Source organism: Salvelinus namaycush, chromosome 9 (genome assembly GCF_016432855.1).
Source record: "Salvelinus namaycush isolate Seneca chromosome 9, SaNama_1.0, whole genome shotgun sequence".
Lineage (NCBI taxonomy): Eukaryota > Metazoa > Chordata > Actinopteri > Salmoniformes > Salmonidae > Salvelinus > Salvelinus namaycush.
Genome location: NC_052315.1, coordinates 3,267,210 through 3,291,692, shown reverse-complemented (window position 1 = coordinate 3,291,692; position 24,483 = coordinate 3,267,210). Strand labels below are relative to the sequence as shown.

The window sequence follows — 24,483 nt, the reverse complement described above, 5'->3', positions numbered from 1 at the left end:
CAGATAGCTGCTGGAGCATCACTCTACACCACCACACATCTAGCAGATAGCTGCTGGAGCATCACTCTACACCACCACACATCTAGCAGATAGCTGCTCCAGCATCACTCTACACCTCCACACATCCAGCAGATAGCTGCTCCAGCATCACTCTACACCTCCACACATCTAGCAGATAGCTGCTCTAGCATCACTCTACACATCCAGCAGATAGCTGCTGGAGCATCACTCTACACCTCCACACATCCAGCAGATATCTGCTGGAGCATCACTCTACACCTCCACACATCTAGCAGATAGCTGCTCCAGCATCACTCTACAACCCCACACATCTAGCAGATAGCTGCTCCAGCATCACTCTACACATCTAGCAGATAGCTGCTCCAGCATCACTCTACACCTCCACACATCCAGCAGATAGCTGCTGGAGCATCACTCTACACCTCCACACATCTAGCAGATAGCTGCTCCAGCATCACTCTACACCTCCACACATCTAGCAGATAGCTGCTGGAGCATCACTCTACACCTCCACACATCTAGCAGATAGCTGCTCCAGCATCACTCTATACCTCCACACATCTAGCAGATAGCTGCTCCAGCATCACTCTACACCTCCACACATCTAGCAGATAGCTGCTCCAGCATCACTCTACACCTCCACACATCTAGCAGATAGCTGCTCCAGCATCACTCTACACCTCCACACATCTAGCAGATAGCTGCTCCAGCATCACTCTACACCTCCACACATCTAGCAGATAGCTGCTGGAGCATCACTCTACACCTCCACACATCTAGCAGATAGCTGCTCCAGCATCACTCTACACCTCCACACATCTAGCAGATAGCTGCTCCAGCATCACTCTACACCTCCACACATCTAGCAGATAGCTGATGGAGCATCACTCTACACCTCCACACATCTAACAGATAGCTGCTGGAGCATCACTCTACACATCCAGCAGATAGCTGCTGGAGCATCACTCTACACCTCCACACATCTAGCAGATAGCTGCTCCAGCATCACTCTACATATCCAGCAGATAGCTGCTCCAGCATCACTCTACACCTCCACACATCCAGCAGATAGCTGCTCCAGCATCACTCTACACCTCCACACATCTAGCAGATAGCTGCTCTAGCATCACTCTACACATCTAGCAGATAGCTGCTGGAGCATCACTCTACACCTCCACACATCCAGCAGATATCTGCTGGAGCATCACTCTACACCTCCACACATCTAGCAGATAGCTGCTCCAGCATCACTCTACACATCTAGCAGATAGCTGCTCCAGCATCACTCTACACCTCCACACATCCAGCAGATAGCTGCTGGAGCATCACTCTACACCTCCACACATCTAGCAGATAGCTGCTGGAGCATCACTCTACACCACCACACATCTAGCAGATAGCTGCTCCAGCATCACTCTACACCTCCACACATCTAGCAGATAGCTGCTGGAGCATCACTCTACACCTCCACACATCTAGCAGATAGCTGCTGGAGCATCACTCTACACCACCACACATCTAGCAGATAGCTGCTGGAGCATCACTCTACACCACCACACATCTAGCAGATAGCTGCTGGAGCATCACTCTACACCTCCACACATCTAGCAGATAGCTGCTGGAGCATCACTCTACACCGCCACACATCTAGCAGATAGCTGCTCCAGCATCACTCTACACCTCCACACATATAGCAGATAGCTGCTCCAGCATCACTCTACACCTCCACACATCTAGCAGATAGCTGATGGAGCATCACTCTACACCTCCACACATCTAACAGATAGCTGCTGGAGCATCACTCTACACCTCCACACATCTAGCAGATAGCTGCTCCAGCATCACTCTACACATCTAGCAGATAGCTGCTGGAGCATCACTCTACACCTCCACACATCTAGCAGATAGCTGCTCCAGCATCACTCTACACATCTACACATCTAGCAGATAGCTGCTCCATCATCACTCTACACCTCCACACATCCAGCAGATAGCTGCTCCATCATCACTCTACACCTCCACACATCTAGCAGATAGCTGCTGGAGCATCACTCTACACCTCCACACATCCAGCAGATAGCTGCTGGAGCATCACTCTACACCTCCACACATCTAGCAGATAGCTGCTCCAGCATCACTCTACACATCTAGCAGATAGCTGCTCCAGCATCACTCTACAACTCCACACATCTAGCAGATAGCTGCTCCAGCATCACTCTACACCTCCACACATCCAGCAGAGAGCTGCTCCATCATCACTCTACACCTCCACACATCTAGCAGATAGCTGCTGGAGCATCAGTCTACACCTCCACACATCCAGCAGATAGCTGCTCCATCATCACTCTACACCTCCACACATCCAGCAGATAGCTGCTCCATCATCACTCTACACCTCCACACATCTAGCAGATAGCTGCTGGAGCATCACTCTACACCTCCACACATCTAGCAGATAGCTGCTCCAGCATCACTCTACACCCCCACACATCTAGCAGATAGCTGCTCCATCATCACTCTACACCTCCACACATCTAGCAGATAGCTGCTCCATCATCACTCTACACCTCCACACATCCAGCAGATAGCTGCTCCATCATCACTCTACACCTCCACACATCTAGCAGATAGCTGCTGGAGCATCACTCTACACCTCCACACATCCAGCAGATAGCTGCTGGAGCATCACTCTACACCCCCACACATCTAGCAGATAGCTGCTCCATCATCACTCTACACCTCCACACATCTAGCAGATAGCTGCTCCATGATCACTCTACACCTCCACACATCCAGCAGATAGCTGCTGGAGCATCACTCTACACCTCCACACATCTAGCAGATAGCTGCTGGAGCATCACTCTACACCACCACACATCTAGCAGATAGCTGCTCCATCATCACTCTACACATCTAGCAGATAGCTGCTCCAGCATCACTCTACACATCTAGCAGATAGCTGCTCCAGCATCACTCTACACCTCCACACATCCAGCAGATAGCTGCTGGAGCATCACTCTACACCACCACACATCTAGCAGATAGCTGCTCCATCATCACTCTACACCTCCACACATCTAGCAGATAGCTGCTCCAGCATCACTCTACACCACCACACATCTAGCAGATATCTGCTGGAGCATCACTCTACACCTCCACACATCCAGCAGATAGCTGCTCCATCATCACTCTACACCCCCACACATCTAGCAGATAGCTGCTGGAGCATCACTCTACACCCCCACACATCTAGCAGATAGCTGCTCCATCATCACTCTACACCTCCACACATCTAGCAGATAGCTGCTCCAGCATCACTCTACACCTCCACACATCTAGCAGATAGCTGCTCCATCATCACTCTACACCTCCACACATCTAGCAGATAGCTGCTCCAGCATCACTCTACACCACCACACATCTAGCAGATATCTGCTGGAGCATCACTCTACACCTCCACACATCCAGCAGATAGCTGCTGGAGCATCACTCTACACCCCCACACATCTAGCAGATAGCTGCTGGAGCATCACTCTACACCTCCACACATCTAGCAGATAGCTGCTGGAGCATCACTCTACACCTCCACACATCTAGCAGATAGCATCTCCAGCATCACTCTACACCACCACGCAGATAGCTGCTCCAGCATCACTCTACACCTCCACACATCTAGCAGATAGCTGCTGGAGCATCACTCTACACATCTAGCAGATAGCTGCTGGAGCATCACTCTACACATCTAGCAGATAGCTGCTGGAGCATCACTCTACACATCTAGCAGATAGCTGCTGGAGCATCACTCTATACCTCCACACATCTAGCAGATAGCTGCTCCAGCATCACTCTACACCACCACGCAGATAGCTGCTGGAGCATCACTCTACACCTCCACACATCTAGCAGATAGCTGCTCCAGCATCACTCTACACCACCACGCAGATAGCTGCTCCAGCATCACTCTACACCTCCACACATCTAGCAGATAGCTGCTGGAGCATCACTCTACACATCTAGCAGATAGCTGCTGGAGCATCACTCTACACCTCCACACATCTAGCAGATAGCTGCTGGAGCATCACTCTACACCTCCACACATCTAGCAGATAGCTGCTGGAGCATCACTCTACACCGCCACACATCTAGCAGATAGCTGCTCCAGCATCACTCCACACATCTAGCAGATAGCTGCTGGAGCATCACTCTACACCTCCACACATCTAGCAGATAGCTGCTCCAGCATCACTCTACACCACCACGCAGATAGCTGCTGGAGCATCACTCTATACCTCCACACATCTAGCAGATAGCTGCTCCAGCATCACTCTACACCACCACGCAGATAGCTGCTGGAGCATCACTCTACACCTCCACACATCTAGCAAATAGCTGCTGGAGCATCACTCTACACATCTAGCAGATAGCTGCTGGAGCATCACTCTACACATCTAGCAGATAGCTGCTGGAGCATCACTCTACACATCTAGCAGATAGCTGCTGGAGCATCACTCTACACATCTAGCAAATAGCTGCTGGAGCATCACTCTACACATCTAGCAGATAGCTGCTGGAGCATCACTCTACACATCTAGCAAATAGCTGCTGGAGCATCACTCTACACATCTAGCAGATAGCTGCTGGAGCATCACTCTACACCTCCACACATCTAGCAGATAGCTGCTGGAGCATCAGAGGCCAGTTGGAAAGAGGAGATGTAGAACGTTTAATAGACTAAGTTAGAATCATTAGTAAACACTCCTGATGTTCGGTAAAGTTTATACACATTAAAATAAAATGTATAAAAATGTCAGAAAATCCTAAAATGAATGTAGGCCTATTTAATAAGTTTTGACTGTTATTTTATTTTCATGACGATCTTAATTCATAACAGTCAGTTACACGGTTATTCAATTACCGCCACAGGCCTAAGTACCACAGTACAACACAATGCTTCAGCTCATATGATTAGAGACACAAAACTATAAGTGGTCCACTGTGCCCCTACTGTTCCCCAGAGCCGACACTGTCAATCACTCTCTCCCTACTGTGCCCCAGGGCCGACACTGTCCATCACTCTCTCCCTACTGTGCCCCAGGGCCGACACTGTCAATCACTCTCTCCCTACTGTGCCCCAGGGCCGACACTGTCCATCACTCTCTCCCTACTGTTCCCCAGAGCCGACACTGTCTATCACTCTCTCCCTACTGTTCCCCAGAGCCGACACTGTCCATCACTCTCTCCCTACTGTGCCCCAGGGCCAACACTGTCCATCACTCTCTCCCTACTGTGCCCCAGGACCGACACTGTCCATCACTCTCTCCCTACTGTGCCCCAGGGCCAACACTGTCCATCACTCTCTCCCTACTGTGCCCCAGGGCCGACACTATCCATCACTCTCTCCCTACTGTGCCCCAGGGCCAACACTGTCCATCACTCTCTCCCCACTGTGCCCCAGAGCCGACACTGTCCATCACTCTCTCCCTACTGTGCCCCAGGGCCAACACTGTCCATCACTCTCTCCCTACTGTGCCCCAGGGCCAACACTGTCCATCACTCTCTCCCTACTGTGCCCCAGAGCCGACACTGTCCATCACTTTCTCCCTACTGTGCCCCAGGGCCGACACTGTCCATCACTCTCTCCCTACTGTGCCCCAGGGCCGACACTGTCCATCACTCTCTCCCTACTGTGCCCCAGGGCCGACACTGTCCATCACTCTCTCCCTACTGTGCCCCAGGGCCGACACTGTCCATCACTCTCTCCCTACTGTGCCCCAGGGCCGACACTGTCCATCACTCTCTCCCTACTGTGCCCCAGGGCCGACACTGTCCATCACTCTCTCCCTACTGTGCCCCAGGGCCGACACTGTCCATCACTCTCTCCCTACTGTGCCCCAGGGCCGACACTGTCCATCACTCTCTCCCTACTGTGCCCCAGGGCCGACACTGTCCATCACTCTCTCCCTACTGTGCCCCAGGGCCGACACTGTCCATCACTCTCTCCCTACTGTGCCCCAGAGCCGACACTGTCCATCACTCTCTCCCTACTGTGCCCCAGGGCCAACACTGTCCATCACTCTCTCCCTACTGTGCCCCAGGGCCGACACTGTCCATCACTCTCTCCCTACTGTGCCCCAGGGCCAACACTGTCCATCACTCTCTCCCTACTGTGCCCCAGGGCCGACACTGTCCATCACTCTCTCCCTACTGTGCCCCAGGGCCGACACTGTCCATCACTCTCTCCCTACTGTGCCCCAGGGCCGACACTGTCCATCACTCTCTCCCTACTGTTCCCCAGAGCCGACACTGTCCATCACTCTCTCCCTACTGTGCCCCAGGGCCGACACTGTCCATCACTCTCTCCCTACTGTTCCCCAGAGCCGACACTGTCCATCACTCTCTCCCTACTGTGCCCCAGGGCCGACACTGTCCATCACTCTCTCCCTACTGTGCCCCAGGCCCGACACTGTCCATCACTCTCTCCCTACTGTGCCCCAGGGCCAACACTGTCCATCACTCTCTCCCTACTGTGCCCCAGGGCCGACACTGTCCATCACTCTCTCCCTACTGTGCCCCAGGGCCGACACTGTCCATCACTCTCTCCCTACTGTGCCCCAGAGCCGACACTGTCCATCACTCTCTCCCTACTGTGCCCCAGGGCCGACACTGTCCATCACTCTCTCCCTACTGTGCCCCAGGGCCGACACTGTCCATCACTCTCTCCCTACTGTGCCCCTGGGCCGACACTGTCCATCACTCTCTCCCTACTGTTCCCCAGAGCCGACACTGTCCATCACTCTCTCCCTACTGTGCCCCAGGGCCGACACTGTCCATCACTCTCCCCACTGTGCCCCTGCGTTCCCCAGGGCCGACACTGTCCATCACTCTCTCCCTACTGTTCCCCAGAGCCGACACTGTCCATCACTCTCTCCCTACTGTGCCCCAGGGCCGACACTGTCCATCACTCTCTCCCTACTGTGCCCCTGCTTGCCCCAGGGCCGACACTGTCCATCACTCTCTCCCTACTGTGCCCCAGGGCCGACACTGTCCATCACTCTCTCCCTACTGTGCCCCAGGGCCGACACTGTCCATCACTCTCTCCCTACTGTGCCCCAGGGCCAACACTGTCCATCACTCTCTCCCTACTGTGCCCCAGGGCCGACACTGTCCATCACTCTCTCCCTACTCTGCCCCAGGGCCGACACTGTCCATCACTCTCTCCCTACTGTGCCCCAGGGCCGACACTGTCCATCACTCTCTCCCTACTGTGCCCCAGGGCCGACACTGTCCATCACTCTCTCCCTACTGTGCCCCAGGGCCGACACTGTCCATCACTCTCTCCCTACTGTGCCCCAGGGCCGACACTGTCCATCACTCTCTCCCTACTGTGCCCCAGGGCCGACACTGTCCATCACTCTCTCCCTACTGTGCCCCAGGGCCGACACTGTCCATCACTCTCTCCCTACTGTACCCCAGAGCCGACACTGTCCATCACTCTCTCCCTACTGTGCCCCAGGGCCGACACTGTCCATCACTCTCTCCCTACTGTGCCCCTGCTTGCCCCAGGGCCGACACTGTCCATCACTCTCTCCCTACTGTGCCCCAGGGCCAACACTGTCCATCACTCTCTCCCTACTGTTCCCCAGAGCCGACACTGTCCATCACTCTCTCCCTACTGTGCCCCAGGGCCGACACTGTCCATCACTCTCTCCCTACTGTGCCCCTGCTTGCCCCAGGGCCGACACTGTCCATCACTCTCTCCCTACTGTGCCCCAGGGCCAACACTGTCCATCACTCTCTCCCTACTGTGCCCCAGGGCCGACACTGTCCATCACTCTCTCCCTACTGTGCCCCAGGGCCGACACTGTCCATCACTCTCTCCCTACTGTGCCCCTGCTTGCCCCAGGGCCGACACTGTCCATCACTCTCTCCCTACTGTGCCCCAGGGCCAACACTGTCCATCACTCTCTCCCTACTGTGCCCCAGGGCCGACATTGTCCATCACTCTCTCCCTACTGTGCCCCAGGGCCGACACTGTCCATCACTCTCTCCCTACTGTGCCCCAGGGCCAACACTGTCCATCACTCTCTCCCTACTCTGCCCCAGGGCCGACACTGTCCATCACTCTCTCCCTACTGTGCCCCAGGGCCGACACTGTCCATCACTCTCTCCCTACTGTGCCCCAGGGCCGACACTGTCCATCACTCTCTCCCTACTGTGCCCCAGGGCCGACACTGTCCATCACTCTCTCCCTACTGTGCCCCAGGGCCGACACTGTCCATCACTCTCTCCCTACTGTGCCCCAGGGCCGACACTGTCCATCACTCTCTCCCTACTGTGCCCCAGGCCCGACACTGTCCATCACTCTCTCCCTACTGTGCCCCAGGGCCGACACTGTCCATCACTCTCTCCCTACTGTGCCCCAGAGCCGACACTGTCCATCACTCTCTCCCTACTGTGCCCCAGGGCCGACACTGTCCATCACTCTCTCCCTACTGTGCCCCTGGGCCGACACTGTCCATCACTCTCTCCCTACTGTTCCCCAGAGCCGACACTGTCCATCACTCTCTCCCTACTGTGCCCCAGGGCCGACACTGTCCATCACTCTCCCCACTGTGCCCCTGCGTTCCCCAGGGCCGACACTGTCCATCACTCTCTCCCTACTGTTCCCCAGAGCCGACACTGTCCATCACTCTCTCCCTACTGTGCCCCAGGGCCGACACTGTCCATCACTCTCTCCCTACTGTGCCCCTGCTTGCCCCAGGGCCGACACTGTCCATCACTCTCTCCCTACTGTGCCCCAGGGCCAACACTGTCCATCACTCTCTCCCTACTGTGCCCCAGGGCCGACACTGTCCATCACTCTCTCCCTACTGTGCCCCAGGGCCGACACTGTCCATCACTCTCTCCCTACTGTACCCCAGAGCCGACACTGTCCATCACTCTCTCCCTACTGTGCCCCAGGGCCGACACTGTCCATCACTCTCTCCCTACTGTGCCCCAGGGCCGACACTGTCCATCACTCTCTCCCTACTGTGCCCCTGCTTGCCCCAGGGCCGACACTGTCCATCACTCTCTCCCTACTGTGCCCCAGGGCCAACACTGTCCATCACTCTCTCCCTACTGTGCCCCAGGGCCGACACTGTCCATCACTCTCTCCCTACTGTGCCCCAGGGCCGACACTGTCCATCACTCTCTCCCTACTGTGCCCCAGGGCCAACACTGTCCATCACTCTCTCCCTACTCTGCCCCAGGGCCGACACTGTCCATCACTCTCTCCCTACTGTGCCCCAGGGCCGACACTGTCCATCACTCTCTCCCTACTGTGCCCCAGGGCCGACACTGTCCATCACTCTCTCCCTACTGTGCCCCAGGGCCGACACTGTCCATCACTCTCTCCCTACTGTGCCCCAGGGCCGACACTGTCCATCACTCTCTCCCTACTGTGCCCCAGGCCCGACACTGTCCATCACTCTCTCCCTACTGTGCCCCAGGGCCAACACTGTCCATCACTCTCTCCCTACTGTGCCCCAGGGCCGACACTGTCCATCACTCTCTCCCTACTGTGCCCCAGGGCCGACACTGTCCATCACTCTCTCCCTACTGTGCCCCAGAGCCGACACTGTCCATCACTCTCTCCCTACTGTGCCCCAGGGCCGACACTGTCCATCACTCTCTCCCTACTGTGCCCCAGGGCCGACACTGTCCATCACTCTCTCCCTACTGTGCCCCTGGGCCGACACTGTCCATCACTCTCTCCCTACTGTTCCCCAGAGCCGACACTGTCCATCACTCTCTCCCTACTGTGCCCCAGGGCCGACACTGTCCATCACTCTCCCCACTGTGCCCCTGCGTTCCCCAGGGCCGACACTGTCCATCACTCTCTCCCTACTGTTCCCCAGAGCCGACACTGTCCATCACTCTCTCCCTACTGTGCCCCAGGGCCGACACTGTCCATCACTCTCTCCCTACTGTGCCCCTGCTTGCCCCAGGGCCGACACTGTCCATCACTCTCTCCCTACTGTGCCCCAGGGCCGACACTGTCCATCACTCTCTCCCTACTGTGCCCCAGGGCCGACACTGTCCATCACTCTCTCCCTACTGTGCCCCAGGGCCAACACTGTCCATCACTCTCTCCTTACTCTGCCCCAGGGCCGACACTGTCCATCACTCTCTCCCTACTGTGCCCCAGGGCCGACACTGTCCATCACTCTCTCCCTACTGTGCCCCAGGGCCGACACTGTCCATCACTCTCTCCCTACTGTGCCCCAGGGCCGACACTGTCCATCACTCTCTCCCTACTGTGCCCCAGGGCCGACACTGTCCATCACTCTCTCCCTACTGTGCCCCAGGGCCGACACTGTCCATCACTCTCTCCCTACTGTGCCCCAGGGCCGACACTGTCCATCACTCTCTCCCTACTGTGCCCCAGGGCCGACACTGTCCATCATTCTCTCCCTACTGTACCCCAGAGCCGACACTGTCCATCACTCTCTTCCTACTGTGCCCCAGGGCCGACACTGTCCATCACTCTCTCCCTACTGTGCCCCAGGGCCGACACTGTCCATCACTCTCTCCCTACTGTGCCCCTGCTTGCCCCAGGGCCGACACTGTCCATCACTCTCTCCCTACTGTGCCCCAGGGCCAACACTGTCCATCACTCTCTCCCTACTGTGCCCCAGGGCCGACACTGTCCATCACTCTCTCCCTACTGTGCCCCAGGGCCGACACTGTCCATCACTCTCTCCCTACTCTGCCCCAGGCCCGACACTGTCCATCACTCTCCCTACTCTGCCCCAGGGCCAACACTGTCCATCACTCTCTCCCTACTGTGCCCCAGGGCCGACACTGTCCATCACTCTCTCCCTACTGTGCCCCAGGGCCAACACTGTCCATCACTCTCTCCCTACTGTGCCCCTGTCATTTTAACTGTCTTGATTATTTTTGTATTCTTTTGTTTAGTTGTTTTGTTTTTCCTACTTAAAGCTTTGAGATTTCTCCGTAATTAAATGTGCTACACAAATTAAAATAATTGGGATGCACAGGGCCAGGGCCCCTTCCAGAAGAGCAGAGAGGCGAGGGCAGCCTCTGTCATGGCAGAGCTATGAAAGGTCACTGATCTCAGCAGTGGATGTACGGTGTGGATTGATCAGGACTGCCAGGGTCACACTAGAACAGTAGAGAATGCACTGAGGGCCTAGGGAATACAGCTGCAGAGAAAAAACATGGGTGCTGAGAGGAGGATGGGAAAGGTCCATGTTGTCCCTCCACTACAATCCACTATCTAAACAGGTTTACACCATCACCCCTGTGTCATGTTGTCCACTACAATCCACTATCTAAACAGGTTTACACCATCACCCCTGTGTCATGTTGTCCCTCCACTACAATCCACTATCTAAACAGGTTTACACCATCACCCCTGTGTCATGTTGTCCACTACAATCCATTATCTAAACAGGTTTACACCATCACCCCTGTGTCATGTTGTCCACTACAATCCATTATCTAAACAGGTTTACATCATCATCACCCATGTGTCATGTTGTCCACTACAATCCATTATCTAAACAGGTTTACACCATCACCCCTGTGTCATGTTGTCCACTACAATCCATTATCTAAACAGGTTTACACCATCATCACCCATGTGTCATGTTGTCCACTACAATACATTATCTAAACAGGTTTACACCATCACCCCTGTGTCATGTTGTCCACTACAATCCATTATCTAAACAGGTTTACACCATCACCCCTGTGTCATGTTGTCCACTACAATCCATTATCTAAACAGGTTTACACCATCATCATCACCCCTGTGTCATGTTGTCCACTACAATCCATTATCTAAACAGGTTTACACCATCACCCATGTGTCATGTTGTCCACTACAATACATTATCTAAACAGGTTTACACCACCATCATCACCCATGTGTCATGTTGTCCACTACAATCCATTATCTAAACAGGTTTACACCATCACCCCTGTGTCATGTTGTCCACTACAATCCATTATCTAAACAGGTTTACATCATCATCACCCATGTGTCATGTTGTCCACTACAATCCATTATCTAAACAGGTTTACACCACCATCATCACCCCTGTGTCATGTTGTCCACTACAATACATTATCTAAACAGGTTTACACCATCATCACCCCTGTGTCATGTTGTCCACTACAATCCATTATCTAAACAGGTTTACACCATCACCCCTGTGTCATGTTGTCCACTACAATACATTATCTAAACAGGTTTACATCATCATCACCCATGTGTCATGTTGTCCACTACAATCCATTATCTAAACAGGTTTACACCATCACCCCTGTGTCATGTTGTCCACTACAATCCATTATCTAAACAGGTTTACACCATCATCACCCCTGTGTCATGTTGTCCACTACAATCCATTATCTAAACAGGTTTACACCATCACCCCTGTGTCATGTTGTCCACTACAATCCATTATCTAAACAGGTTTACACCATCACCCCTGTGTCATGTTGTCCACTACAATACATTATCTAAACAGGTTTACACCATCACCCCTGTGTCATGTTGTCCACTACAATCCATTATCTAAACAGGTTTACACCATCATCACCCCTGTGTCATGTTGTCCACTACAATCCATTATCTAAACAGGTTTACACCACCATCATCCCTGTGTCATGTTGTCCACTACAATCCATTATCTAAACAGGTTTACACCATCATCACCCCTGTGTCATGTTGTCCACTACAATACATTATCTAAACAGGTTTACACCATCATCACCCCCGTGTCATGTTGTCCACTACAATCCATTATCTAAACAGGTTTACACCATCACCCCTGTGTCATGTTGTCCACTACAATCCATTATCTAAACAGGTTTACACCATCATCCCTGTGTCATGTTGTCCACTACAATCCATTATCTAAACAGGTTTACACCATCATCACCCCTGTGTCATGTTGTCCACTACAATCCATTATCTAAACAGGTTTACACCACCATCATCACACATGTGTCATGTTGTCCACTACAATCCATTATCTAAACAGGTTTACACCATCACCCCTGTGTCATGTTGTCCACTACAATCCATTATCTAAACAGGTTTACATCATCATCACCCATGTGTCATGTTGTCCACTACAATCCATTATCTAAACAGGTTTACACCATCACCCCTGTGTCATGTTGTCCACTACAATCCATTATCTAAACAGGTTTACACCATCATCCCTGTGTCATGTTGTCCACTACAATCCATTATCTAAACAGGTTTACACCATCACCCCTGTGTCATGTTGTCCACTACAATCCATTATCTAAACAGGTTTACACCACCATCATCACACATGTGTCATGTTGTCCACTACAATCCATTATCTAAACAGGTTTACACCATCACCCCTGTGTCATGTTGTCCACTACAATCCATTATCTAAACAGGTTTACACCACCATCATCACACATGTGTCATGTTGTCCACTACAATCCATTATCTAAACAGGTTTACACCATCATCCCTGTGTCATGTTGTCCACTACAATCCATTATCTAAACAGGTTTACATCATCATCACCCATGTGTCATGTTGTCCACTACAATCCATTATCTAAACAGGTTTACATCATCACCCCTGTGTCATGTTGTCCACTACAATACATTATCTAAACAGGTTTACACCATCACCCCTGTGTCATGTTGTCCACTACAATACATTATCTAAACAGGTTTACACCATCACCCCTGTGTCATGTTGTCCACTACAATACATTATCTAAACAGGTTTACACCATCACCCCTGTGTCATGTTGTCCACTACAATCCATTATCTAAACAGGTTTACACCACCATCATCCCTGTGTCATGTTGTCCACTACAATACATTATCTAAACAGGTTTACACCATCACCCCTGTGTCATGTTGTCCACTACAATACATTATCTAAACAGGTTTACACCATCATCATCACCCGTGTCATGTTGTCCACTACAATCCATTATCTAAACAGGTTTACACCATCACCCCTGTGTCATGTTGTCCACTACAATCCATTATCTAAACAGGTTTACACCATCACCCATGTGTCATGTTGTCCACTACAATCCATTATCTAAACAGGTTTACACCATCATCACCCCTGTGTCATGTTGTCCACTACAATCCATTATCTAAACAGGTTTACACCATCACCCCTGTGTCATGTTGTCTTAAAACAATTGTACACGAGAGGGCGTGCTAAGCAACTATGATAAATGTATTAACAGGCTACTATTTCATCCCTCAATGAAAATATAGGCCTAGTCCCGACACATCTATGGCTGCTAGCCAAGCCAGCTGGCCGTTCATTCTATCGGTCAGGGTGCCAGAGACGCGACCCAGACGTTCAGTCTTTTTGTTCTGTATCTAGTCGTTCGTTCTTAAATGTTCCATGGCAACGCTCTTATCCCTTGCTTGCTAACTAGCCAACTACGGCTAACACGGCCAGGTCAAACAGTGCAGCCAGAAGTAGCTGCATTTCATGTCGTTTTATCTGTTTTCTATTGACATTTCTTTGTATATATATAAAAAATGATGCTGATTTGTGATTTCGACTGGCTGAGAAAATATGTCAGTCTCTTCCTGTCACGTTCATTCTCAACAGGACAGTGGAGATCCAATTTCAATATTGAAACGATGTTCCCAATTGTCGAGAGAAAGACAGCAACATTTGTACAAACCCGCGTTGTTGAAAAAAACTAAATGTTAGGCTAGAAGCAAGGGGAAATAATGTCTAGATGCCTTTTTACAGTGGAGATCAAGTTAATACATTGGCTGGCTGGGCTGATGGAACAATAGACGTGCAGGGATTTCTCAGATGGAACAGAAAAACAAGATGCCCATTTTTGCGTCATAGGCTTACCCGTGCTAAAACAGGTTTTTTAGTATGGCTTAGAACGCATCTCAACCAATCACAATGATTGTTTCGACCAACCTGTTGTAGAAACTACAATCCATTATCTAAACAGGCTAATGCCATCATCATCATCACCCGTGGTCCTAAACAGGTTAGCGCCATCATCATCATCACCCGTGGGTCTAAACAGGTTAACGCCATCATCACCCGTGGTCCTAAACAGGTTAACGGCATCATCATCATCACCCGTGGGTCTAAACAGTTTAACGCCATCATCATCATCACCCGTGGGCCTAAACAGGTTAACGCCATCATCACCCGTGGTCCTAAACAGTTTACCACTGTCATCATCACCCGTGGTCCTAAACAGTTTAACGCCATCATCATCATCACCCGTGGGCCTAAACAGGTTAACGCCATCATCATCATCACCCGTGGGTCTAAACAGGTTAACGCCATCATCACCCGTGGTCCTAAACAGTTTACCACTGTCATCATCACCCGTGGTCCTAAACAGTTTAACGCCCTCATCATCATCACCCGTGGGTCTAAACAGGTTTACACCATCATCATCATCACCCGTGGGTCTAAACAGGTTTACACCATCATCATCATCACCCGTGGGTCTAAACAGGTTTACACCATCATCACCCGTGGGTCTAAACAGGTTAGCGCCATCATCATCATCACCCGTGGGTCTAAACAGGTTAGCGCCATCATCATCATCACCCGTGGGTCTAAACAGGTTAGCGCCATCATCATCATCACCCGTGGTCCTAAACAGGTTAACGGCATCATCATCATCACCCGTGGGTCTAAACAGGTTAGCGCCATCATCATCATCACCCGTGGTCCTAAACAGGTTAACGGCATCATCATCATCACCCGTGGGTCTAAACAGGTTAGCGCCATCATCATCATCACCCGTGGTCCTAAACAGGTTAACGGCATCATCATCATCACCCGTGGGTCTAAACAGGTTAACGGCATCATCATCATCACCCGTGGGTCTAAACAGGTTAGCGCCATCATCATCATCACCCGTGGGTCTAAACAGGTTAACGCCCTCATCATCACCCGTGGTCCTAAACAGGTTAACGGCATCATCATCATCACCCGTGGGTCTAAACAGGTTAACGGCATCATCATCATCACCCGTGGTCCTAAACAGGTTAACGGCATCATCATCATCACCCGTGGGTCTAAACAGGTTAACGGCATCATCATCACCCGTGGGTCTAAACAGGTTAACACCATCATCATCACCCGTGGGTCTAAACAGGTTAACACCATCATCATCACCCGTGGGTCTAAACAGGTTAACGCCCTCATCATCATCACCCGTGGGTCTAAACAGGTTAACGCCCTCATCATCACCCGTGATCCTAAACAGGTTAACGCCCTCATCATCATCACCCGTGGGTCTAAACAGGTTAGCGCCATCATCATCATCACCCGTGGGTCTAAACAGGTTAACGCCCTCATCATCATCACCCGTGGGTCTAAACAGGTTAACGGCATCATCATCATCATCACCCGTGGGTCCAAGTGGCATGGCACAGATTTGACTATGATGACTGACTATGCAGGCTACTTACCATCTGCAGGGCTGAGATCTCAAAACCTGCTGCTGAGATGGAGTGGAGGATCTTTCCTGTCAGGGCTGTGGACACAGAGAGAGAGAGAGAGAGAGAGAGGAAGTTCATGACATAACAGGCTCATAACAGGCTCAGTATGGAAAGCAGATGTGTTCACGACAGCTCTGTCAGGGGAAGGTCCACTAGTCAGACGGTAGACTGACAGCTCTGTCAGGGGAAGGTCCACTAGTCAGATGGTAGACTGACAGTAGTCTACGGACAGACCCTCTTCACCATTATAGCTTCAGTTATCAGACAGCCCTGGTTCGTGACCCATCTGCCTATTGTCCTGACTCCAGACCCCAGCTAACAGACCTCCAATAATCAACAGGTCACAAAATGCAATGAGTTTCAAAATCAGCTGTGTTTGTTAGGGATGGGGGGGGGGGGGGGGATAATGAGACCTCTCTGGTCCCCGAGGACTGGAGTTGCCCATCCCTATATGGTGGGGGAGGTCTGTTGAATGCTCAGTCTGCTCTGCTCTCACCATGGTTGGCCAATGGACTTGGACTCAGCTCACTGGACAAGAAGCTGCAGATGATCCTATGCCTGTTAGCTCTTATGGGGATGACCTGAATACCCCTCGGACTATAAATATCGTATGGGGCTTGGGCTAATAATTTTTAAAAAATGTATCTCTCCAGAAATAAGTCTCTCACTGTTGCCGCCTGTTATAGACCCCCCTCAGCTCCCAGCTGTGCCCTGGACACCATATGTGAATTGATCGCTCCCCATCTAGCTTCAGAGTTTGTTCTGTTAGGTGACCTTAACTGGAATATGCTTAACACCCCAGAAGTCCTACAATCTAAGCTTGATGCCCTCAAATCTCACACAAATTATCAAGGAAACCACCAGGTACAACCCTAAATCCGTAAACACGGGCACTCTCATAGACATTATCCTGACCAACTTGCCCTCTAAATACACCTCCGCTGTTTTCAATCAGGATCTCAGCGATTACTGCCTCATTACCTGCATCCGCTATGGGTCCGCGGTCAAACGACCACCCCTCATCACTGTCAAACGCTCCCTGAAACACTTCTGCGAGCAGGCCTTTCTAATCGACCTGGCCCGGGTATCCTGGAAGGATATTGACCTCATCCCGTCAGTAGAGGATGCCTGGTCGTTCTTTAAAAGTAATTTCCTTACCATTTTAAATCAGCATGCCCCTTTCAAAAATGTAGAACTAAGAACAGATATAGCCCTTGGTTCACTCCAGACCTGACTGCACAAAAACATCCTGTGGTGGACTGCAATAGCATCAAATAGTCCCCGTGATATGCAACTGTTCAGGGAAGTCAGGGACCAATACACACAGTCAGTCAGGAAAGCAAAGGCTAGCTTTTTCAAACAGAAATTTGTTTTGGGACACACTCCAAAAAGTTTTGGGACACTATAAAGTCCATGGAGAACAAGAGCACCTCCTCCCAGCTGCCCACTGCACTGAGGCTAGGAAACACTGTCACCACCGATAAATCCATGATAATCGAAAATTTCAATAAGCATTTCTCTACGGCTGGCCATGCTTTCCACCTGGCTACCCCGGTCAATAGCAATGCACCCCCCGCAGCTACTTGCCCAAGCCTCCCCAGCTTCTCCTTTACCCAAATCCAGATAGCAGATGTTCTGAAAGAGCTGCAAAATCTGGACCCCTACAAATCAGCTGGGCTAGACAATCTGGACCCTCTCTTTCTAAAATTATCCGCCACAATTGTTGCAACCCCTATTACCAATATGTTCAACCTCTGTTTCATATTGTCTGAGATCCCCAAAGACTGGAAAGCTGCCGCGGTCATCCCCCTCTTCAAAGGGGGAGACACTCTAGACCCAAACTGTTATAGACCTATATCTATTCTACCCTGCCGTTCTAAAGTCTTCGAAAGCCAAGTGAACAAACAGATCACCGACCATCTCGAATCCCACCGTACCTTCTCCGCTATGCAATCTGGTTTCCGAGCTGGTCACGGGTGCACCTCAGCCACGCTCAAGGTTCTAAATGACATCATAACCACCATCGATAAAAGACAGTACTGTGCAGCTGTATTCATCGACCTGGCAAAGGCTTTCGACTCTGTCAATCACCACATTCTTATCGGCAGACTCAACAGCCTTGGTTTCTCAAATGACTGCCTCGCCTGGTTCACCAACTACTTCTCAGACAGAGTTCAGTGTGTCAAATCGGAGGGTCTGTTGTCCGGACCTCTGGCAGTCTCTATGGGGGTGCCACAGGGTTCAATTCTCGGACCGACTCTTTTCTCTGTATAGATCAATGATGTCGCTCTTGCTGCTGGTGATTCTCTGATCCACCTCTACGCAGACGACACCATTCTGTATACTTCTGGCGCTTCTTTGGACACTGTGTTAACTAACCTCCAGACGAGCTTCAATGCCATACAACTCTCCTTCCGTGGCCTCCAACTGCTCTTAAATGCAGTAAAACTAAATGCATGCCTTCAACCGATCGCTGCCCGCACCTGCCCGCCCGTCCAGCATCACTACTCTGGACGGTTCTGACTTAGAATATGTGGACAACTACAAATACCTAGGTGTCTGGTTAGACTGTAAACTCTCCTTCCAGACTCACATTAAGCATCTCCAATCCAAAATTAAATCTAGAATCGGCTTCCTATTTTGCAACAAAGCATCCTTCACTCATGCTGCCAAACATACCCTCGTAAAACTGACCATCCTACCGATCCTTCACTTCGGCGATGTCATTTACAAAATAGCCTCTAACACTCTACTCAGCAAATTGGATGCAGTCTATCACAGTGCCATCCTTTTTGCTACCAAAGCACCATATACCAACCACCACTGTGACCTGTATGCTCTCGTTGGCTCGCCTTTGCTTCATATTCGTCGCCAAACCCACTGGCTCCAGGTCATCTATAAGTCTTTGCTAGGCCAGCCTTATCCACTCACTGGTCACCATAGCAGCACCCGCAGGATATTCCTGCCCATCTGTAAATACCACCAATACCTCATCTCCCATACTACTAATACCTCTTATTTATTTTGCTCCTTTGCACCCCAGTATCTCTACTTGCACATCATCTTCTGCACATCTATCACTCCAGTGTTTAATTGCTATATGTAATTATTTCACCACATGGCCTATTATGCCACCTCCTTATCCTACCTCATTTGCACACACTGTATAGACTTTTTCTACTGATTATTGACTGATATGTTTATTCCAGTGTAACTCTGTGTTGTTGTTTGGTGCAACGCTTTGCTTTATCTTGGCCAGGTCGCAGTTGTAAATGAGAACTTGTTCTCAACTAGCCCACCTGGTTAAATAAAGGTTAAATAAAATAAATACATAAAAATAAGATTGATGTAAAAATCAGGGGGCAGCTCTCTGAGCTTCTCCATCCTGGAGGGGGAAATCAATAATTTCCAGGCTCAGGGACATGTACTAGTCTGTGGTGACCTAAATGCCAGAACTGGACAAGAACCTGACACCTTCAGCACACAGGGGGACAAACACCTGCCTGGTGGTGACAGCATTCCCTCCCCCATATGCCCCACTAGGCACAAATACAACAACATAACCAACAAAAGTGGGTCATAACTCCTGCAGCTCTGTTGCACGCTGTACATAGTTAATGGTAGGCTTCGAGGGGACTCCTATGGTAGGTACACCTATAGCTCACCTCTTGGCAGTGGTACGGTAGACTACTTTATCACTGACCTCAACGCAGAGTCTCTCAGAGCGTTCACAGTCAGCCCACTGACACCCCTATCAGAACATAGCAAAATCACAGTCTACATGAACAGAGCAATACTCAATCATGAGGCATCAAAGCCAACTGAACGGAATAATACTAAGAAATGCTATAGATGGAAGGAATGTAGTGTGGAAACCTACCAAAAAACAATTAGGCAACAACAAATTCAAAACATTCCACTGTAATAGTGAAGGTGTAAACTTGGCAGTAGAACATCAAAACAGTATATTTGACCTCAGCTTCCCTATCAAATCTAAAAAAATTCAAACAGAAAACCGAAGGAAATGAACAACAATGAATGAAATTAACGACAAGGTTTGATGAAGAATGCAAAAACCTAAGAAAGAAATTGGACCAGAAATTGAAAAACCTATCCAACCAAAATCATAGAGACCCAAAAAAACGGAGCCTCCTCCTTCACTATAGTGAATCACTAAAACAAGGTCCTGGATGGCAGGAAGCTTGGCCCCAGTGATATACTGGGCCATTCGCACTACCCTCTGTAGAGCCTTATGGTCAGATGCCGAGCAATTGCCATACCAGGCGGTGATGCAACCGGTCAAGATGCTCTCGATGGTGCAGCTGTAGAACTTTTTGAGGATCTGAGGACCCATGCCAAATATTATATCCCTCCTGAGGGGGAAAGGGTTTTGTCGTGCCCTCGTCACGACTGTCTTGGTGTGTTTGGACGGTGATAGTTTGTTGGTGATGTGGACACCAAGGAACTTCAAACTTCCGACCCACTCCACTACAGCCCCATCGATGTTAATGGTGGCGTGTTTGGTCCGCCTTTTCCTGTAGTCCACAATCAGCTCCTTTGTCTTGATCACGTTGAGGGAGAGGTTGTTGTCCTGGCACCACACTGCCAGTTTTCTGACCTCCTCCCTGACCTCCTCCCTAAGTTTGCTGACCTCCTCTCTGACCTCCTCCCTAATCATCGTTGTCCGTGATCAGGCCTACCACTGTTGTGTTGTCAGCAAACTTAATGATGGTGTTGGAGTCGTGTTTGGCCACGTAGTTGTGGGTGAACAAGGAGTACAGGAGGGGACGAGGTACACACCCCTGAGGGGCTCCTGTGTTGAGATTCAACGTGGCAGACATGTTGTTGCCTACCCTTACCACCTGGGGGCGCCCCATCAGGAAGTCCAGGATCCAGTTGCAGAGGGAGGTGTTTAGTAACAGGGTCCTAAGCTTAGTGATACGTTCTGTGGGCACTATGGTGTTGAGCGCTGAGCTGTAGTCAATGAACAGCATTCTCACATAGGTGTTTCTTTTGTCCAGGTGGGAAAGGGCAGTGTGGAGTGCAATTGAGATTGTGTCATCTGTGGATCTGTCTGGGCGGTACGCGAATTGGAGTGGGTCTAGGGTTTCTGGGATAATGGTGTTGATGTAGGCCATGACCAGCCTTTCAAAGCACTTCATGGCTACCGAAGTGAGTGCTACGGGGCGGTAATCATTTAGGCAGGTTACCTTAGTGTTCTTGGGCACAGGGACTATGGTGGTCTGCTTGAAACATGTAGGTATTACAGACTCAGTGAGTCAGTGAGAGGTTGAAAATGACAGGGGATTTGGGCCTGTTCCCGGGAAAGCAGTATATCCTTCTCGTCATTCTCAGTAAGACAAAAATAATAGTGTTCCAAAAAAGGTCCAGTTGCCAGGACAACAAATAAAAATTCCATCTAGACACCGTTGCCCTGGAGCACACAAAAAAGACCTACCTCGGCCTGAACATCAGCACCAAAGGTACACAAAGCTGTGAACAATCTGAGAGACAAGGCAAGAATCAGTTATAGAACCCATTGCCCTTTATGGTTGTGAGGTCTGGGGTCCGCTCACCAACCAAGAATTCACAAAATGGGACAAACACCAAATTGAGACTCTGCATGCAGAATTCTGCAAAAATATCCCCCGTGTACAACGTAGAACAACAAATAATGCATGCAGAGCAGAATTAGGCCGATACCCGCTAATTATCAAAATCCAGAAAGGAGACGTTAAATTCTACAACCACCTAAAAGGAAGCGACTCCCAAACCTTCCATAACAAAGCCATCACCTACAGAGAGATGAACCTGGAGAAGAGTCCCCTAAGCAAGCTGGTCCTGGGGCTCCGTTCACAAACACAAACACACCCCACAGAGCCCCAGGACAGAAACACAATTAGACCCAGCCAAACCATGAGAAAACAAAAAGTTAATTACCTGACACATTGGAAAAAATTTACAAAAAAACTGAGCAAACTAGAATGCTATTTGTTCCTAAACAGAGAGTACACAGTGGCAGAATACCTGACCACTGTGACTGACCCAAACTTAAGGAAAGCTTTGACTATGCACAGACTCAGTGAGCATAACCTTGCTATTGAGAAAGGTTGCAAATCAAATCGAATGTTATTGGTCACAAACACATGGTAAGCAGATGTTAATGCGAGTGTAGCGAAATGCTTGTGCTTCTAGTTCCGATCATACAGTAATATCTAACAAGTAATCTAATGTAACAATTTCACAACAACTACCTTATACACACAAGTAGAGTACAGTATATACATATGAGATGAGTAATGTAGGGTATGTAAACATTATATGAAGTGGCATTGTTTACAGTGACTAGTGATACATTTATTACATCCAATTATTAATTATTAAAGTGAGCTGGAGTTGAGTCAGTATGTTGGCAGCGACCGCTAAATGTTAGTGGTGGCTGTTTAACAGTCTGATGGCCTTGAGATAGAAGCTGTTTTTCAGTCTCTCGGTCCCTGCTTTGATGCACCTGTACTGACCTCGCCTTCTGGATGATAGCGGGGTGAACAGCAGTGGCTCGGGTGGTTGTTGTCCTTGATGATCTTTATGGCCTTCCTGTGACATCGGGTGGTGTAGGTGTCCTGGAGGGCAGGTAGTTTGCCCCCGGTGATGCGTTGTGCAGACCTCACTACCCTCTGGAGTTGCCGTACCAGGCGGTAATACAGCCCGACAGGATGCTCCCGATTGTGCATCTGTAAAAGTTTGTCAGTGTTTTCGGTGACAAGCCAAATTTCTTCAGCCTCCTGAGGTTGAAGAGGCGCTGCTGCGCCTTCTTCACAACGCTGTCTGTGTGGGTGGACCAATTCAGTTTGTCCGTGATGTGTACGCAGAGGAACTTAAAACTTCCCACCTTCTCTACTACCCGTCGATGTGGATAGGGGGGTGCTCCCTCTGCTGTTTCCTGAAGTCCACGATCATCTCCTTTGTTTTGTTGACGTTGAGTGTAAGGTTATTTTCCTGACACCACACTCCGAGAGCCCTCACCTCCTCCCTGTAGGCCGTCTCATCGTTGTTGGTAATCAAGCCTACCACTGTTGTGTTGTCTGCAAATTTTATGATTGAGTTGGAGGCGTGCATGGCAACGCACCCTTGTGGGGCCCCAGTGTTGAGGATCAGCGGGGTGGAGATGTTGTTTCCTACCTCACAAACTTGGGGCGGCTCGTCAGAAAGTCCAGGACCCAGTTGCACGAACTTAATGATGAGTTTGGAGGGTACTATGGTGTTAAATGCTGAGCTGTAGTCAATGAACAGCATTCTTACATAGACGGGATAGGTTCTCATTTACAGCTGCGACTTGGCCAAGATAAAGCAAAGCAGTGCGACAAAAACAACAACACAGAGTTACACATGGAATAAACAAACATACAGTCAATAACACAATAGAAAAGTCTATATACAGTGTGTGCAAATGAAGTAAGATTAGGGAGGTAGGGCAATAAATAGGCCATAGCGGCGAAATAATGACAATTTAGCAATTAGCTCAGTATAGCTCAGTTACCTTAGCTTTCTTGGGGAAAGGAACAATGGTGGCACTCTTGAAGCATGTGGGAACAGCAGACTGGGATAAGGATTGATTGAATATGTCCGTAAACACACCAGCCAGCTGGTCTGCCCATGCACTGAGGACGAGGCTGGGGATGCCGTCTGGGCCAGCAGCCTTGCGAGGGTTAACACGTTTAAATGTTTTACTCGCGTTGGCCACGGAGAAGGGGAGCCCACAGGTTATGGTAGCGGGCTGTGTCAGTGGCACAATGCGAGCAAAGAAGTTGTTTAATTTGTCTGGGAGCAAGACGTCGGTGTCCGTGACGTGGCTGGTTTTCTTTTTGTAATCCGTAATTGACTGTAGACCCTGCCACATACGTCTCCTGTTTGAGCCGTTGAATTGCGACTCTACT

At 50.2% G+C, this 24,483-nt stretch overlaps 1 protein-coding gene across 1 annotated transcript in view; it reads right to left on the bottom strand.

Moving 5' to 3' along the window:
- Positions 1–24,483, bottom strand: part of nme7 (NME/NM23 family member 7) — a 1,076,771-nt gene that overhangs the window by 14,721 nt on the left and 1,037,567 nt on the right. The window contains exon 9 of the mRNA XM_039000751.1: positions 16,520–16,584. Within this exon, the coding sequence (XP_038856679.1) occupies positions 16,520–16,584 (65 nt within the window). The remainder of the gene's footprint in view (positions 1–16,519; positions 16,585–24,483) is intronic.